Here is a 20,223-nt window from a genome sequence, read left to right on the forward strand (position 1 = left end):
TGTTGGCTCTACTTTGGACGTATATATAAGAGATCAGCACCATCTCAAATTCTCAATTCTCTCACGTTGGCTCTACTTTGTCCAAAACCCACTCCCTTGGCCCAAAATCAACACACCGAGCGCGAGAAACTGGCTTCACCACATGGGCGGACGGGATTCGTTTGAGATGGCAATTTCAACAGTAAATCATGCATCCGTACAGTGGTTTCTATGCGACAGCTCCCTCAGGCATTGCCTTGCCGAGGCGAGACTACATTATATATTTATTGCCCGTGGATCGGTCCGAAGGGGTCCACGGCATTGACCGTCTGATTCACAAATACGGACAGCATCGAACGGGATCGTGGTTGTATCCTTCACCTCCTTTCGCGCCCATCCACCGTTGAATCGCTAACCGCACAGCTCTCAAAGCGCTCCAAACCCGATCATTTCATCCATCTGTACAAACTCAAAGCAAGCAGTGGATGATCCAACTGTGGATGGACGCGAAGGAAGGTGAAGGATACGATATAATCCCATTGAACAGAGGCGTGTTTTTCAGGTCGTACAATCACCAAATCGGACGGTCTTGATCAAGTACAGAGTTGATGATTGTATGTAAGACTTGCAAACTTTTTTCAAGTTTTCTTTTGTCAATCAGTAAATAGATTGACAAATTAAATACTGCAAGAAAGCAGTTTTTGGACGTCGATTTGGCTGCTGCAGCTATCGCGATAGCCTTGTTGGAGACATCAAGGGAAAGGCCTCATTTTGTTCTAAAATATCGGAATCGCCCTTGCTTTGAGTCGGCGCCCTGGATTCCTTCCAGCTTTCCGTTCCCGGCCATTTACGAGGTTATTATGGTCACTTTGATATGTTTTGCCAACGAATCTATCCTTATCTCGCCAGCTCAATCCATGCTGTCTGATCTTGATCAGACGGTTGTCGGCGATTTAGAGCTGGAAAAAAAATAGACTAAAATGGTTCTCTGTTCCCATAATCAGCCGTCTGATCTAGATCATACGGTGGAGACGGGTGCGATATCGAACTCGCGAAGCGGTCATCGACGCAAGGTTGATCTTGTCGTTTAGAGGAACAAAGGTGTCAGTCCTTGCCGGGGAACGAGGTTTTCTTGATTGCGCAGCCCACGTCCCCTTCTTAAAATGACAAGAGAGCTCCCTACAGACAGGCCGGGCAAGGCTACAAAATAGGGGTAATTTCGTCATTGAGACGCTATCGTTACGTAAATAAGTGGCCAGAGACGCGTTGCCAAGGATCGGGCCGAGGGAACGTTCTCCGTCGTTCGATCTTTTGATCAACATCTTAAATGATTGGAGAAGCATCTGGGAGGAAGTCCAGTGACTGGACGGACGATAATGCACGGGAGCTTGACCTACGTACCACGGGAGCTAATCCTACTTACCACCGCATGGAAGAGCCTACGCGGGCTCAGATCGGTCGTTCCCTCTGCCAGATAAATCCATCTAGCCGTCCATCACCGACGGGAAGTTTTCTGTGCGCATGGACGTTTTCTGTGCGCATAGAAAAATGCTGTGCGTACTCTAACCGTATCCCGAGCTGTTTTTATAAACTGTTAAGAATAAAATAGATATTCTTTCGTGAACCATGTATTCCGAGTATCGCGTATAAGAACTCGGTTAGGTGCTAATTCCAGCTAATGCCAAGGGATACGCCAAGCATTAGTCATAAAATAATCTTGTGGTGCTTCGGATATGGAATATCGGAAACGACCAAAGAGTACTTTGGGGTATGCTCTTATCCAGTTATCATTCTCTCAATTTCCAACGGTTTGCTGGATTGGCTGCTTCTTCCTGCGAAGCTACATCCACTCGCATTTATCCTGGCTGGCTGCATGCAATTACCCCACAGTTATAAGCAGGGATAATCTTATATTTTTTTTTAAAATATGCACATCCATTATTATGTATGTCATGAAAGTATACTAGGTCAACAGAATTTTAGTTCAAACATTGCAAGATACATAGAATTTTTTTGCACGAATACCCTCCTAAATATCAAATTTTGCATGAATACCCTTCCAAAATTAATATTTGCATGTATACACTCGTAAAACGCTTGTTCTGCTATTTTATTTTTTTATATTCTTATTTTTGCATATGTACTCACGTCATCTAAGGTCGTTAAAAAATTAACGATTTTAAATTAAAATAAATAGAATATTCTTAATGGATAAATGTGCAAAAGAAAACATTTATAAGATGATCGCGATAGAGGACAAAAAGTAATTTCAAAATTTTATTTTATTTTTAATTAAAATAAATATGGTTTTTATTAACGGTGTTAGAAGAATCATTATATTAGGAGCATTTGTACAAAAATACTGTTTTATGAAAGTACATAAATAAATATAAATTTTAAGAGCGCATTTACGCAAATTTAAATTTTTAGACGAATACTTATGTAAAAAACCCAAATACATATTATTAATAAACTATAAATTGAAAAGTATATGATGGAGTCATCCTATCGATCACCTTGTAATTTCAAGGACTTATATCGTTCGAAGACATAAACTATATTTAATTTTGTGGCATATGTATGAGTGTGTTTCCAACCAGGACAATTATGCTTATTACTTGTCGACAGCTAGGTTGAAAATTGCCTTGATTAATTGATTAAACTAAGTTTATTAAACCCACCAGTATTAACTTGGAAATTTAAAACTTGGTGTTGCCAGATTGGTTCACTACATAGACGGATTGTTGATGTCAATTAAGCCTTGCTTACTGCAACAACTTTCGCATCAGTTTGGTGATCTGGACGGTGATTTATAGCTTTTCCCTTTGGAGTATTATGTAGTCGGGGAGAACTGCTTAAGACTATGGGTTGAAAGGGAATAAATTAACTTGTTCAAACTACAAGAGATCTTCATTTTCTGCTCTCTCTCTCTCTCTCTCTCTATGTTGACACATTGTTTTGAGAGAGAGAGAGAGAGTAGAGAAAGGGATATGCTAAGGGTACAGAAAAGGAAGATCCTTTTTTTTCTTTTTCTTGGCTGACATGCCGTGACATGTGGCACTATACAACTATCTATAAAGAGAGCTTGATGACCCTAGAAGGAGATTTCATTATGGTAATCGATTAGATTCGGGACGCTGAGCGACATGTAGATGATCATCTTTTTCTTAGCGATATACGGTGGATGGTGAGAGACTGTGAATCCTCTTAGGTTACTCATGTGTACCGGAAGACAAATGAAAATGCCTTAATCTCCCAAATCCAATTTCTAGCTCTTCCTGCATCATTCAAATCCCATTTCACCATATTTACTTTTATAAAAATAATTTTCCAAAGTTACCCTCTATTTAATTAATTTTTCAAAACTACATCTTTGTTTAATTAATTTTCAATTTTGATTTCGATTCCAATCACGAATGAAATGTGTGAGAGAATATAGCCATTCTGATTTTCATTCCAACCCATTTAAATTTCAGTTATCAACCAAACACTCCCTAAGTAAAATTATATTTATGTACACACACACACATATATATATATATATATGTAGACATACATACAACATGCACACGCATGTTCGTATGTATGCGCTAGCAATTGAGCTCATGCAATGCATGTTTCGAGGAAGAGAGAAGAAAACAAATGATAAAAGTTCAATTATTCTAGTTGTGAAATCAAAGAATCTAATCTATTTTGGAGTCAAATTGAACTGAGAGATAGGATGCAATTTGTTTGATAGTTTTAGGAAGAATGTCCAATTTGATTGAAAAAGAAGAAAAAGTGGATGTCATATTTAATGGTGTGAGTGGGGAATATTTTTAAGATAATTAGGAGAGGTATTATTAGTACAAAAATAACAAGCAAAATAAAAAAAATATTTTTTTATTTTATTTTAAACTGACATATACATGTATTCGTGCAGGCATATATAGATAGAAACATATATACATATATACATACATAAATACATAGATATATATAGAAAGAGAGAATAAGATAGACTTGGCTATACTTGAATATGTCTCTATTAAAATTAAGACTGGATAGAACGATAGAGATCTTACGTCGATGATTTGAGTTATTGGATGTGACCTACTATTTCTCAATTATCTATATTTGGAAAATTATGCAATCTGAAATTTTTTAGTCCGTGCATCAAGCAGTCAAATATATATATATATATATATATATATATATTACTTCATATTATTTAAACGATCTTTTTGATGTATTGACTGCGGGTATCTAAATCATAGGATTTTTTTTTATGTGCTGGTACTTTAGATTCTAACTCACTAAAGCACTGGGCAATAGAAAAATTTCAAAGAGCAATCCTAGTTATTGGCAGTACAGCCCCTACCCAACTGTACTGCAACAAAAGTCTCGTACTGCAATTCCGGATTCCAGTAGCGACCCCACGCAAAACCCCACATAAATCTCTTTCAGCTCTTCTTTTCCCTGTTGCTTCTGGGATTTATATGAAATTGGTATGAAGCCTCCACTCAAGCTAGCGATGGAAGAATGATATCGCGTCCCAGCGGAATCAATCTCTTATTCACCCTTTTCAATCGGACTCACATATCATGTGCACAAGGTATTAGAGAAAGAAGTGAAAAATAAGTACCGTAAAACGGCTACATGCCTAAAGCGAATAGCAGCTACTTTTGTACTGAAAGGAAGCACCCCCAACCGGCGGAGCCCGTTTGTAAGCTACAAGCCCGTTGGATCTCCGACCAGTCGACGGCCGGGGGAGATTCTCCGGCATGATATTCTCCAGAGAATTCACATGCCAGGGAGGACACCTCCTCCTGTCACTCCACCTCGCCACCTTTCCTTCCGATACCTCCATGACCTTCAGATGATCTCCAGCAGGGACTCTGCGCCCGTCGCCGCCCGCAAAGCCGGCGGCACTCGAGCCAATTATGATGCATGCTGCGGTTGCGACGCACCGGCTTCCCCAGCTTGCTTCTTTGCTCGCAGGCCTGAACAGGTTTTAAGGACATTAACAAACCGCGTATATATATATATAATTTATAGAGATCTAGAGAGAGCTGGCAAGGCATCGGCTGTGACGGTGGTGCATGGTATTAAACCAGGCATATTCCAGAGTGCAGGAAATTAAATTGGAGCTCACCATGGGGTAAGAGGGGTTTTGTTCGATGGCGAGGGGCGTGGAGGAGGAGGTGAGGAAGAGGAAGAGGGGGGTCTGAGGCAGGAGCTGATAGAAATCGCCATGTCCGCTCTTTGTTAATTTAGTGAAGTTTGATGTTTTTGGTTGGGGGGGGGGGGGTGTGTTTTGGGTTTAAATAGAGAGAGAGAGAGAGAGTGATGATTACATGATGATTAATTGATTGCATACATACAGCTTGGAGAGAAGGGAGGGGGCTTGCGCGTAGTTGGTCAGATCACGGCTGTTGATGAGGACACGGACGGTGGACTTTAGTGGTTTTCCGGGGAAAAAAAAGGAAAAGGGCGGATTTTAGCAGAGAAAGTTCTCTGCTTGCCGTCTGGAGTTACCAATAGCGTGCGGACTTTGGGCGACGCGTTGAATGTGGTGGAACCCACAGGCGAGATATTTGTGCGCGTGACTCGTGCACGAGATTGTGCCTTTGGGCGGGCTTTCAGCAGCCGTTCGATTGCGATCGGATGGTGCTAGGTGGCACCGTATAAACGCTTCTCGATGTGAGATGACCAGGTCAGGGTATCGCATATCACGGCTCCATTGATGGGGAGTGGGGAGTAGAGCCCGCTGGAAACTTGGATGCACGTTTTTATCGTACTCTTGGTAGTGGTCCTCCGCCCTGGAAGATGGGAAGTCAAGCAGCCAATTTTTTGGCGTCAGGTATTGGAAGCCAGATCACCGCACTTTCAGGCCCTATTGGAAGGGCTAAAATATAATTATTAAATAATTAATTTTTTATAAAAATTCTACTATCAATAGTTTTTCTTTCAAAAACTCTACTGCCAATAGCTTTTCAAGCAGAACCTTAGAGCGCTTGTTATATAGAAATTAGATTTATTTTTTTAACTTTTTTTGTTAAATAGAGAAGACTAGAAGATAATTAGGATTGTAGATTAGATGGAAACTTTTTTTGATTCCGGCCAAATCTGATTTAATATTCAAATCATGATATTAGACTTGGATGTAACATATCATCGATTGGATTAGACCTATAAAAACTATTTTAAACTCAGCAAAGTATTTGGGACGTATTGAGGTCAAGCTAAAATGTTAGGATTCAAGCTAGATCGGGTCAACTCGGGTTTATCGTCCGAAGCATGTATCTAGTTATGTTTTTTTAACCAAAATATATAAATTAATAACTAAATATAAAAATAAAAAATAAGTAAAATTTAAAAGTGGGAAATTTAATTTAATTTTTTATTAAAAAAATTTACTTTCATCCCATCAATTGATCACTCTTAACTTTAGAAACTATATATATATACACACACACACACACAAAGAGAGAAGTGTTTCCCAAAATAAACAATGAAATACATTTTTTAAATATAATTAGTGAAAGTAGATGTGGGGAGATGTAGTTGTTGAAAATAAAAAAGGAGAATTAGTTAGAGGCTTCATTCAATGAAGTAAAGAGTTTAGACTGAAGAAGAAGGCTTATGTGAGTTGGGTCTTTGCATTGGGCCAGATTGGGTTCCAATCAGACGAGTCTTATTTTTTGTTGATCCAAAGTAGGCACATATGACATATGGGCCAGGCCCGATTGAGTCTAGTTGAACACTACATGATCCCAACCCGAGTTGAAATTTAAGTAAGGTCCAATTTTTGAACCGGACCCAACCAATGGGTCTTCAAATACAAAAAGGGCCGGGTCTAATCGAGTCAAGACCGAGCCGAGTTATAGGCCGTTCCAATCCATTTGTAGGCTTATCCATAATGCGGTAATAGACTTCAACATAGGGTTTTCCCTGCTTTGGATATCCTTACCCTCCAAATCCTAGTAAACAAGAGATTTGAATTCAAGTTATTTAGCTCAATCATCAAAGACACTTTGCTCCACGAGCTGGCACCTTCATTGCATGGTACATAGCACATTATGGTCCTAGGATAGTACAAAACTGAGATTTAAATTTAATTAGACCTGTTTTTTGAAAAAAAAGAAAAAAAAATAGAGCCAGACTTGAATTACTTTAAGTTCTAAAATTCTAATAATAACAATTGTCGTCTGCCTGTAACTATCCCCATGCTAGGTTTGTTCGATAATAAAATTATGGGCTATTACGATGGTCATTAATATATGTAATAACTAATAGTGGAATAATCAATTCATGGTGGAGAGATTATGATGCTACATTCAATCAAAATGAATACGTTTTTCATTCCCTAACATATCGATTTTAAGTAAAAAAATTCTTTGGAAGAATGACGGTAATGTCAAACAACAATTTTCATTCATATTATATGACGGTCGTTAAAATGGGATGACACTTATGTAAAAATCAATTATCTATATAAAAAGATAGAAGGCCTTTAATGTTATTATCATAGATATTATAACACTATAATGGCTATTAATTCAATATTTGACTGTTTTAACGATGCAGACTTCCATACTAAGCTGTATCACTAAGTTGAAGCCTGGCTAATGGCTGTATTGATTTGCGAGCAGTCAGATGGTACTAAATTATGCAGTCTATACATTATTAATAATACCCAAGTTTTATAAGTAATAATATCATCCTAAATTTGATAAGATCAGATTAGTTGATGTGAAGAACTTTCATGCAGCATATATCTTCAAGATGGCCTATATGGAACATCACTTTTCTTGATTTCCAACATTTCTCAGTACTCCAGATATCAGGGATTAATTAGATCAAACTTGACATTAGGGACTACTGTGCGAACTTTCCCAATCCAGCTAGTACACAGTGGATGGGCAGGTTGTTTGAGGCTGAGAAAGAAGCTTATAAGCATCTTTGAGATTAATAATTTTGCACCTGCGTCCCTTGCTCCGGCAAAGTTGATCCATCCAGTTTCCTCTAGGAATGAGGAATATCCAAGTGATATTGAGAATCTCGCTTGGCAGGATTCCAGCGAGCTGAGGAATATCCAACTCATCGGACGGCATAATGGAAATCGATCGGCTACCATAGCAGCTCTGCAATCTACAGCTTCCATATTGAGAAGCAATGGGATCTTATTTAATGGTGTATTCTCTATTCAAGGATGAGCCTAGAATTGGATGGTTTTTTAAGCTCAATATTCTCCACAAAATCGTCACCAAAGTTCTTGCTGTTAGATTAGCCAAATTTGTTGGAGGATGAATCTCAATCGGCACTTGTTAAAGGGAGGTGCATCATTGACAATTTATGCTGCGCCCATAAAATGGTGGCTTTTTGTAAGAGAATCAAACTCAAGGGGGTTGTATGTAAGAATGGCTTTTGATGAGGTGAATTGGAGCTCTCTCTTGGCAGTTCTTCGAGGAAGAATATTCTTAGATAAGTGGGCGAGCTGGATCGAAGCATTACCTTCTTCTGCATCTATTGGTGCCCCAGCGAATGGTTCACCGAGCAAATGGATTAAGTGTCGATAGGGACTCAGACAAGGAGAACCCCTATCTCAGGCTCTCTTTATCTTGGTGATTGATGTTCTATCCTGAGTCTTGAAGCAAGCGGGCTAGCTCCATTGGTCAAAATTGAAAAAATGGGTTCCACTCTGGCTTCTCGAAACCTTACGAGTCTTTCAAAAAGAAAATCTTAGCGGCAATCAAGGCAGTTCACTTGGCTTTCGAACAAGCTTCGGGGCTAAAAACAAATTTCCAAAAAAGTTCGCCGATTTGCATGAACAAGGAAAGAGAGGAGGCTACTTTGCTGGCTTGTCCACCTTGATGAATTGCGAAAAATTGGTCATTTCCTTTTACCTATTTGGGTTTGCCGCTTAGCGATCGAAAGCTTCCGAAGCATTATTGGATGCCCCTCATTGAGATGGTCTCCTCTAGGCTCGCCGCTTGGAAAGATAAACTCCTTAGCATCAGGGTCGTCTTACTTTTGATTGATGCAGTGCTATCAGCGATACCATCTTATTACGTATCGGTCTTCTAGCTTCCACATTGGGTGGTCAACAGAATTGATCAACTTCGATGAGCCTTTTTGTGGAAAGGTGAGGACCCTATGAGCGGTTTCCATTGTTTGGTTAGCTGGGATGGTATTTGCAGAGATAAAAAAGGTGATGGCCTGGGTATTAAAAATCTTGGTGACATGAACCAAGTTCTTTGGCCGAGTGGGCTTGGAAACTAATCAGAGGTCCTCATGCCTGCCATGCAAGGAGGAAATGTGGAATCAGGGTGAAAGAATCATTCGTGAGAATTTCTTCGGTTTGCTCTGTATCTTGTAATCACCTATGTCATTCTTTAACGAATGCTAGGGAGAGCTTCCTGGCTTCATTTTCCATCAACCCAAATTAAAAAAAAAAATAAATGGAGGAGGTCATGAATGCATGCTTGCAACTGATTTTGTTTTCCCTGAAAAAGGTCATGATTTTGTTGTTGCAAGAGCAATGATGCAGATCGGGCATAGCAAGGATCCTAGTCTTTTGATCCTCACTTGCTACGTGCCTCGACCATTTATCTTTCCCCTCTGTTTGTGTCGGGCTGCTGGATTTGCCAGCCTTTGCTCTGCTGCTGTGCAGGGGAACGGAGATCTCTCGGATAAATGTGGCCTGTGCCCTTCGGGACTGGATGAAGGACCGGGATGAAATGTGGCCTGTGCCCTTCGGGACTGGATGAAGGACCGGGATGAAATGTGGCCTGTGCCCTTCGGGACCGGGATGTCGTCAGGCCTCTGAGCACCGAGCCTGAGGTGATGAGGATGAGGCTGGCTGCATGAGGAGCGTGAGTTCCTGCTCGTAAGCAGCGACAAATTAGGATGTATTCTTGTAGTCGGAACGAAACTGGCGGCAGCAATCACATGTTGCAAGGATCCAGTTAATCAAGTCCTCGAGAGGAAGAATGGCGACAATCTTCTTATTGGTTGTAGGGATCGAGGGTTTGAATTAGAGAGGAGCTTTTTGCGAGAGAGAGAGAGAGAGAGAGCTCGTTGGGTAACTTGGATAAATCTGACAAAAGGAGCTTTATTTGCAATATCTAGCTGCCAACACATGAACTCTAGCTTTGTGCTTTGTCAGGTAGATGGTTAATTTCTCTTCTTTTTTTTTTCTTTTTTTTGAGTGTATGATAGAAAATCTAGAAAGAGGTGTTTGCTATATATTCTGAATAACATCCAGCCATGATCATTCTGAAGAACAAAAGCGGTCATGATCCCATCTAGTGAAGAACCTGGATAGGAAGGCATATGTTATGATGTGTTGGCTATCTTTCTTAAGATGCTGGAGGTCTTTGCGATGATATAGGCACAGATGCTATTCTTTCATTGTTTATACAGTTATACTGTCGCAACCTAAGACTAGATTAGTTGGAAATTATTATTTGAGTTTTTTTTTTTGACCCCGCATAAGCATCCAAAAACTACTTAGAAATTCTCACATAAATTTTATAATTTAAGAGTTAAAGCTGTCTTCAGCCATTCAGTTGTGTGTTTTCCTTTTGGATGCTGGTGGTGTGCACTTTGTTCGGATGTCCTCCAACTGTTAAGGGACCATAAAATATTTGACTATTATTGAACGAATGATTGTTTACTTAGCCCATGATGGGTTTTATTCTTCCAAAAACAAATATCACAAGCATCCTATCGAGACCTTTACTCGTCCAACTCATAGTTTATTGAAGGCTTTTGTTTTTTTGATGGTCCCCTGACCATTTTTAAGAAGTAAGTGACATCCAAGCATCATGCTCCCCCACTGATTTTAGCTCGGCAGTATATTGTTCGCCAGCCGCCGCCGACCCTTATTTTCCCGTCAATTGCATCAGTCTTCGCCTTCTCCCTTGTTGATTTGATAGCACATTTCTCGTAGAATTTTCCAAGTTATTTCTTTTCGGAGCGAGTTGACATAAGAGTCAAAGCTGCGTCATAAATGAGGCCCAACTTGATGGGTATGGAAGTTAATGCATAAGGTCGCACGTATGTCCGCTTCTAGATATATAGCCTTCCTCTGGTTACTCCTCAGGAGCCCTATTTTCGGCCTCAACAGGGATCTAGATTCCTCAAGGTCTCTGTTTCATGTCTTTGATTACTCCGAATTGGTCCCCGCTGTCTTGAACCCTGCTTTCCACAGCAGAAGGGTGGGTCATGGCCATTTAAACGAGGGTGTTGCCTTATGATCTGTCATCGACCGTGGAAAGGGCACTAGCGTGGCACATGGCTAAGGGGCTGTCCAATCCCTTCTCTGTGGCATTTACCTTTTTCTTGTCCCCCGCTCAGAGTGGAATCAAAGGAGCCATTGATTAGGGGTTCTTTTTCTTGTTCCGCATCTTTGGTAGTTCTTGGAGAATAATGCTTCCAGTCTTGAAAATTTTCCAGCTCTTCCCGTTAAAGGAAAGAGTCTTGATTATCTGCTCTATTTTTTAGTAATTCTTTGGGCGTTTCCTATCTCCACTGGTTAAATATGATAGAAATAATTGGGCATCTCAAGCATGCCAGCAAAAATAATTGGTGGATGCCTAACATTTTGTTATATATTGTGTGATTAGTTATATTGCCGTTAAATTATGAGCCGAAGATGGTTGTCGCTAAGCATGCCTTTAGGTTGGTGAGAACCAAAGAGAATAAGGTTGAATGAGAATAAGATGAGTACGAATTGGTAGTCGTTGAGGCCAACCTGCAAGAAATTCACTTACCACAAAGTTTCTGGTGGAAGATCTTCTAATACTTAAGTCAGAATATTAAAACAACAGTATGGAAGAAAAAAATAATAGAGAGAAGTTGACAACGTGACAACCGTTCCGTGCGAGCAGCACGTGGCGACAATCGCGGCGCTCGTGCTCTAACCGCAACCTTGATTTAACTGTCCGTTTTTATTACTTTCGAGCAAAGCGGCATCTCGATTTTCATCTAGATCGTTCATCTCGGCTAAGATAGAAGTCGAGAGGGTCGATTCAGGCCTGTGGTCGAGACGTACTATGTTTTTCCCATCAAATTTTATCCTCATGTTTTAGGATTGCCTATATATAAATTCTTATTAATGGGATGTTCCATCTGTATCTTTTAACCTATTGACCATGGGCGACCGTATAACAAGTCTTAGAACAGCATGGATTAGCTTGGTAGTCATGTTGAGGCCTAGATTTGTCGTGACAACCTATATGCAATAAGGAAATCACAAACGACGTAATTTACGGCATTAGTCTTAAATCCCGCTGCAGAATATATATGTCTTTTGATAAATTTATCGTTTAGTGATTGCTAATTTGCATTCCTCTAGATAAGAAGATACAAGGACAAAAGGAGTGCAAACAAAAACCATATACGGTGGCATTTGAACTAGGTGACTCGGTAAGACTCCACTGCAGTGGAAGGAATTGTTAGAAAGGAGCAACCCAGGATGAACGAATGATTGCTTCCACATGGAGAGCCATAAAGGATCGACCCAGCTGGCATCATGCATCATGGAAGTATTTATGCTACTTTACAACATTTTGTATCCATTACGATAGTAAACTCCTAGCTGCCAACGAATGGGCTTTTTAGCCATATAAAATTGAAGCATCGAACGATTTAGGAGTTTTTTTATAAAATAAAATTCAGCGCGTGGTTAGAGAGGCCGGCAACATCATGCCCCTCAAAATGATCAATCTTTAACGTACATATATACCTTCATCGATTCGCTTACATGGCGGCCCGCCAGGGGTACACCGAGCTAACGGTAAACTTTCATTTGGCTACCAAACTCCCTCGATCACAGCCATGAGTTGAGACAGCGACGGTGATGGGCTCCACACGGTAGCAGCAATGCACTGCAGCATTCACGGACCACTGTGCTTCGTTCCACTCACTCGCGGTGGAATTAATTTATCAAAGCGATTCCCGGCATTGGAAACCCCTTCAACCCCTCCCCCCCCCTCTCCTAACAAAAAGCACGGCTCTTTATTTTTTTTCCTCCCCCACTCTCGTGATTCCCTTTCCTCTCCCCTCTCCCTCTCTCTCTCTCTCTCTCTCTCCCCCTCCCTCCCTCCGACACCTAACCTCTTCGATCTCCCAACCTCCTCTCCTAATGGTACTATTATGTCTTCCCCAAATCGCGGTCTTTCGGTGTGAAAAACCGCCTTTTCTAGTTCACCATTGAGCTCCTCGCTCGCCTCCGGCCGCCTCCTTGTTCTCGCTCTCCCAATGGGGCTTCCAGTTCTCTTGTCGTTGGTATGCTTCATCGCCATGGCCGGAGTGGGGAGGGGGGAGCCGACGCAGGACAGGGCGGCTCTTCTGGCCTTCATCTCCCGGGTCCGCCACGAGCCGCGCGTCCAGTGGAACGCCAACGTCTCCGCCTGCAGCTGGGTCGGCGTCACCTGCGACCCCGGCAACACCTCGGTGGTGGAGCTCCGCCTCCCGGGAGTCGCCCTGGTGGGCACCATACCCGCCGGCACCCTCGGCCGCCTCGCCTCCCTCCGCGTCCTCTCCCTCCGCGCCAACCGCCTCTCGGGCCCCATCCCCGATGATATCGGCAACCTCACCATCCTTCGGAGCCTCTACCTCCAGGAAAACCAGTTCTCCGGCGGGATACCGCCGGCCGTGTCCAGGCTGGGCGGGCTCCGCCGCCTCGACCTCTCCGGGAACAACCTCACCGGCGAGATCCCCTTCGCGCTCAACAGCCTCACGCACCTCACCGGCCTCTTCCTCGAGCGCAACCGCCTCTCCGGCAGCCTCCCCAGCATCAGCATCAACTCCCTCGTCGACTTCAACGTGTCCTACAACAACCTCAACGGATCGATCCCCCAGACCCTCGATCGCTTTCCGGCGTCCTCCTTCGCCGGAAATCTAAACCTCTGCGGCGCTCCCCTCCCGCCGTGCACCCCATTCTTCCCCTCCCCCGCCCCATCCCCCGGAGGAAACCCGGCAGGGGGATCGAAATCGTCCAAGAGGCTGTCCACGGCGGCGATCATCGCGATCGCGGCGGGCGGCGGCGCGTTGCTGCTGCTAGTGCTTCTGCTGTTGCTGATCTGCTGGGCGTTCCGGCGGCGGAGGGAGCGGCGGCGGCGGAGGGAGAAGGCGGCGAAGGGGGTCGGAGCAGCGGCGGGGGCGGGGAGGTCGGGGGAGACGGGGATGACGTCGTCGTCCAAGGAAGAGATGCGGGGAGCGGGAGGGACGGTGGAGGGGGAGAGGAACCGGCTGGTATTCGTGGGAAGGGGCGGGGGTTACAGCTTCGACCTGGAGGATTTGCTGCGGGCGTCCGCGGAGGTACTGGGGAAGGGCAGCGTGGGGACGTCGTACAAGGCGGTGCTGGAGGAGGGGACGACGGTGGTGGTGAAGCGGCTCAAGGACGTGGTGGCCACGAAGCGGGAGTTCGAGCTCCACATGGAAACCCTGGGCAAGGTGGACCACCGCAATTTATTACCGCTTCGAGCCTACTATTATTCCAAGGACGAGAAGCTCCTCGTCTTCGACTACCTTCCCGCCGGCAGCCTCTCCTCCCTCCTTCACGGTCAGTGCATTCCCTCTCTCTCTCGATTTCTGTCTCTCAAAATAAAACTAATTAAAGATGATCATTACAAAGTAAGTTTAGTTAATAGAATATCATCGGTTCAAATGCGTTAAAAGGGTAAAAAATAAGAATTGGAACGGAGATTAGCGGGCTCGGTGACCCATTTTATTTAGGTAGAAATGGAGGATATTTTTGTTGTGGGAAAAGAAAAGGATGGTACGGCGGTAGGCAGTGGCTACCAGCAGAGGCTTGGGCGGTAAGCGTCCGGCTTGTGGAATTCTATACCCGAAACCGGCTCATCGCGTGTTCACAAAAAGAGAGAGAAAAAAAAAAGCGGTCGTTGTAGCGTTATAACAGCCGTTTTAGCAGTTAGACTCGATAACAATAGCAATTAGTGAAGGCCGTTTGCCATTCGCTAATTGGCTGAATGAAAAATATTTCTTTAAGGCAAATCTTCCAGCGGCGAACGCTAAATTGGTAATTGGAGCGAAAAATGCCGGTTATTGCTTGTTCTTAACCAGGACGCTCCAAAGGATACAAGTCGGTTCCGCATAGTAGGATGGATGGGTCCGGTTTGGTTGATAGATACAGCTGTCCGTAGGTGCGACGAAGGAGCAAAAAAAAAAAAAAAAGGAGTGCTGGTCGAGGTGCCATGTGGACAGTCAATTATCGGGGTCTTCGGTCAACAGTAGCAGTTGCGGAACTCGTTTTTATTCCAACGTGGCGCTTCTATCCGTCTCGCGCTCGCCAACCTTATATTATGTGCGGGAGAATGATCGGTGTGGGCCCCCTTTTCGAAAGAGACTTTTTGTCCGTCGCGTGGTTACATCCTCGGGTTACATTCTCTGTAACCACGCGCACCACTTATTCAGCCGTTCTTTAGATTTGTAATTACCACTCATTTTTTCACGCGCATACGCTCGCCTTGTAAGCTGCTGTGTAAGCGTCGAGTATGCTTTATGTGGACGCACCGTGCTTCCTGCTGTTTTCTTGTGTCTGGGTCAGCGATGTGATCACCCGTATTCCACTTGCATGGATTTCCCCCCTGGCCGTATGCTTTTGTTTTGTCTCTATAGATATATACTTCTCTTCAAATTTCTGACTATTTTCGGCCGATATGCCCTCTTTGGTCTTTACAATTTTAATGCTGGATCCGGCAGCTTTTGTTCGGCAGTCGCATGCTTGCCTTTTTACCTATTACTTTCTTTAACTTTGATCCATGACGTCTGCCTCTCTTGTTTGTTCTTTTTTCTTTATTGATTCCGTTTTTCTTTTGTTTACGCGTTCTCTCTCTCTCTCTCTCTCTCTCTCTCTCTCTCTCTCTCTTTCTTTTTACCGCCCCGGCAGACAAACGTCGACATCTTCTCTTAATCCTTACAAGTCAAATTTCCGCGTGGCGTCTCCGTCAGCGCCCGTCAATTGTCTTAATCAACAAGGATCTTCTCGCGTCAGACCCACACGATTGACGTGATACAGGAATAGTCCCCTTTAGGAAGAGAGTTGGGTGGCCTTCCGTAGTTGCAAGGCCTTTTTTTTTTTTTAGCAAGATCTTAATTGTCAACCTCTGGTTGGCCCTCATATCAAAATAATTCATTTTTATTCACTTTTGTCAGCAGTTTTATGTATCATCTATGCTCCCATAATAATAATTTCTGAATATCCAGATTGCGAAAAAAGAGAAAAAATAGTTTTTAACAATTGCTTACTTCTTTATGATTTTTTTTATAGTACGTATGATTCTTTTCAATTGTCTGGAGACGTGTTTTTTTTTTTTTTTTTTTTGAGGGAATCCTGGAGACGCGCTTTAACTAGCAAAAGTCACATCTTGAGTTTGAAATCAGGACCGCCTTTCAGGGACCCAAAAAAAAAGACGAAAAAAAGGGTGAAGGACGTGCACTAAATCGTGGCCTGGGCATTGGGATAAAGTTATTTACCAGGAAGAAAATAATTTTAGAAAGGTCCGAGGATCAAAAATAACTTAAATCGTTAATAAAGAATAACGAATTAATCATCTGAACAATTTTTTTTTAAAAAATTATTACTTCCCTCATATTTTGTATTTAATTTTTGACTTTGACTTTGACTAACTGCACGACAACAGGGAGCCGGGGATCCGGGCGGACGCCTCTGGACTGGGACAGCCGGATCCGCGTGGCACTGGCGGCCGGCCGCGGCCTTGCCCACCTGCACTCCGCTGCGCGGCTGGTCCATGGCAACGTCAAGGCCTCGAACGTGCTTCTGCCGCAGGACCTGGAGTCGGCGCTTCTCTCCGACTTCGGTCTCCAACCGCTCTTCGGCCCCTCCGCCCCGCCCAACCGCGTCGCCGGCTACCGCGCCCCCGAGGTCCTCGAGACCCGCCGCCCCACCTTCAAGTCCGACGTCTACAGCTACGGCGTCTTGTTGTTGGAATTGTTGACGGGGAAGGCGCCGAACCAGGCGTCGCTCGGGGAGGATGGGATCGATCTCCCGCGGTGGGTACAGTCGGTGGTGAGGGAGGAGTGGACGGCGGAGGTGTTCGACGTGGAGCTTATGCGTTACCCCAACATCGAGGAGGAAATGGTGCAGCTGCTCCAGATCGCCATGGCCTGCGTCGCCACCGTCCCCGACGCCCGCCCGGACATCCCCGAGGTCCTCCGCATGATGGAGGATCTCCTCAACCGGACGGAGGGAGACGACGCCCTCCGCGGTTCCTCTGACGACCCGTCCAAGGGTGGCTCCGCCGGGCCCACGCCGCCCGCCGCCGCCACCCCGTGACTACTATGATGGTGGATGGATTTGATGATGGCTGCCGATCCTTCTCTTCCCTCGCAAGGGGACGTCCGCAGAATATATAGAAGTCATCACCACCGAAAATAGAAAAATTGTGCATTTTCTGTACTCTCTCTGTTCCCAATTTTTTTTTACCCCGCTGGCTTCCTTTTTTTTTCCTTTTTATTTAATCCAAATTGATTCGTTTCGGGGGGTAATGGATGGGATTGGATTCCATGGCTTCTGGGAAGTGGAACCGGACCGTCAAGTTGAAAGTTTTTAGTTGGATTTAATTTGGATTCATTTTCTTTCTTCTGCTGCTCGTACTTTTATTGCCAGAGAATTTATTCTCTCTTCTTGACATCTTGTGGAGAGAGGTGTGCGCTGTGATGTCTCGGTTGCGTGTTTTTTTTTTAATTTTACTTCTACATCGAAGGGTATGCCAAAGAAATACAAAAGGGAACACACAGTCACACACCACACAGAAAGAGAGAGAGAGAGAGAGAGAGAGAGAGAGAGAGAGAGAGATCCCTATCATTCAACAGGTTGGGTTGTAAGATATAACTCATGAAATTAGTCTGTTATCTAATAGAGTTAGGAGAGAGAGAGAGAGAGAGAGAGAGAGAGATCCCTATCATTCAACAGGTTGGGTTGTAAGATATAACTCATGAAATTAGTCTGTTATCTAATAGAGTTAGGACTGGAATATTTTTGGATTCTTCTGATGCTGGCACAGGGAATTTTAACTCTCGTTGCTGGTAGAAGCTGAATTTTGAGTCCAACCTGATGAAGATAAAAATGTGATTGTGTTTTTAGAGTAGGTGCTTTACATGTTAAATTTGCCCATCTCAGGTCATATTAGGATACAACCGAGCGCATAAAATATTGGGCTGTCGTAAGGATTAGAAGATAAGTATCGCTGTAACTAAGATTTAATATTTAATGGTACATCTGCATCTGTATTTTGTATTTTAATAGAATTTATTGATCACGCCGGGACTGCAATATGGGATTCACACATCTTTCATCTTAATATGAATATTTTTTTATTTCATGGATGTATTTATATTTATATTATTTAATGCATTAATTTATCAAAAAAAAAAAAGAAGAAGAAAAGGCTACGAGATGTTAGGTTATGTAAAAGTAAACTCATGTATGATATGTAAGTACATGGCAGCTGGTGGTGGGCAGCAGCCTGTCAGCCTTTCGACGACCCGACTGAAGCTGGCACACCTATTCCCCCTGTATCATCGGTAATTCATCTAGTCCCGATTCCTATTCGCACCCCATGATGCGCTATGTTTGTCCAAATATCGGGCCGGTTTCTCCCATTGATGGTTTCTTTTAATTTAGAACATTATGGAAGGGAATTCATCCGCTTTAACTTTTTGAAGTGGGGGTGTGCCGACGACAGGCTGGCCAGCGGGGAGTCTTCTTTTTGTCGCGGTTCGTACCATCCTTTTTATATTAACTTTTTTTTTTTAAAATAGTTTATGGGTTTGCTGCTGGGAGTCTCACGCGAAACAGTGGAATGGGATATGGAATGCTGGGGGTCTCTCTTTTATGTCATTCGCACCTGCTACATACTTTAGAGGAGGTGATGCATGAGCAAGGGGGGCTGGAGGAATCGCATGCAGCCAGCGAGTGGTGCCGTGCTGATCTCTTTCTCGACCGCACCGTCTGATGATTAGCATTTTTCTGGCTGGTGGAATTCCTGATGACCTCTTGCATACAAGCAAGATGGTGCTATCGCTAAGCTAAATCTCAGCTCGTGCCTTCTCCTTTGGTTTCGCCGGCTTAGGACGGCTGCAGTAGCGAGGACGAGTCTCGGTCTCCAGGGCCAGGGCCAGGGCCAGGCCTGCGGGTCCAGGTGAGTGGGGCCTCATCGGCTCCCTCTCATCTCTGGAGCAGTATATATATTATAGTGCTCGCTCCAATAGTCCGCTTCTTTTCCCTGCAATCTCTCTCTCCACGAGTTGGCAAAGTACCATCAGTGGCGCGCGGTTCGGGCTGCCGCCCAGCGCTGTTCTAGCCCTTTTTCCTGGTCTCCCTGTCATATTTGCCCGTGAACCAGCCGGTCAGGTAGCCAACTGGATCGAGATAAGACCTAAGTTTGAATTTCACACGAACTTGACGCTCATGGTCAGATATGGATCTGACATAATTAAACCCATCTATGATTGGATGGAATGGATTAGATTCAGCTCAACAATAATTAGCCAACACCCAAACTTGGTGCTCGATCTTAGATGCAAAGCCAACTCAAGCCAAAAGTTCCCGACCTCATGCACTTGTAGCCTAAAGTGAGATAGAGAGGGACCAACCAGCTGCCAGCACCATGTAGACTGGGATTAATGGGCCATACTAAAATAAAACTAGTGCGGTCTGCTTTTACAAAATTTCAGCCCGATCGAGGTGTGCAGCTTTCTGAAAATAACCAAGCTAGCAACAATAATCATAAAAAAAATATTTTTTTTTAAAAAAAACTAGATCTTAATTTTTGTATCAACTTTGTCTTCAGCCACTCAACTCAATTTTTTATTTTATTGTGATTTATGCCCTGACAATGTCTCGAATTGAAATGATCGTGCTATACATAGGTAACTCATATACCAGTGTCTGAAGCAGCGTATAAGGAATTCCAGTTCCAAGCTGAATGCGATGCAGTAAAATAAGGTGAGGAATGATTTGTGAAGGAAAAGGGAAGAATTCGTCAAACATATACAGTAGTGCTGGCCCCCAATTGTCATTGCGAGGATCCAGTACACAATAACCAGAAATATCTTTCGACTGTTTCAAAGTTGACAGCCCTCCAACATAAAATTTTTACGATGTTATACATTTACCTGCGCAAATGCATATGCGAAAGCGTGAATACATTCCTGCAGCTTTCTCACCATAGAGTACTCTCCGTTCAGCATCCAAAATAAGTTGCGCGG

The 20,223-nt window shown here is 43.5% G+C and overlaps 2 protein-coding genes across 2 annotated transcripts; one reads left to right on the forward strand and one right to left on the reverse strand.

Annotated features, from left to right (window-relative positions):
• Window positions 1-4,496: 4,496 nt before the first annotated feature.
• Window positions 4,497-5,258, reverse strand: LOC103721053. The gene is made up of 2 exons (XM_008811090.4): window positions 5,114-5,258; window positions 4,497-4,961 (listed from the first exon to the last, which is right to left on the reverse strand). Exons 1-2 carry the CDS (start codon window positions 5,212-5,214, stop codon window positions 4,622-4,624), a joined length of 441 nt encoding a protein of 146 aa, XP_008809312.1. The 5' UTR covers window positions 5,215-5,258; the 3' UTR covers window positions 4,497-4,621.
• Window positions 5,259-12,979: 7,721 nt separating this feature from the next.
• Window positions 12,980-17,596, forward strand: LOC103721644 (probable inactive receptor kinase At2g26730). Its single transcript, XM_039131302.1, has 2 exons — window positions 12,980-14,533; window positions 16,635-17,596. The coding sequence occupies exons 1-2, from the start codon at window positions 13,228-13,230 to the stop codon at window positions 17,285-17,287; spliced, it is 1,959 nt and encodes a 652-aa protein (XP_038987230.1). The 5' UTR covers window positions 12,980-13,227; the 3' UTR covers window positions 17,288-17,596.
• Window positions 17,597-20,223: the final 2,627 nt, after the last annotated feature.

Source organism: Phoenix dactylifera, chromosome 11, assembly GCF_009389715.1.
Source record: "Phoenix dactylifera cultivar Barhee BC4 chromosome 11, palm_55x_up_171113_PBpolish2nd_filt_p, whole genome shotgun sequence".
NCBI lineage: Eukaryota > Viridiplantae > Streptophyta > Magnoliopsida > Arecales > Arecaceae > Phoenix > Phoenix dactylifera.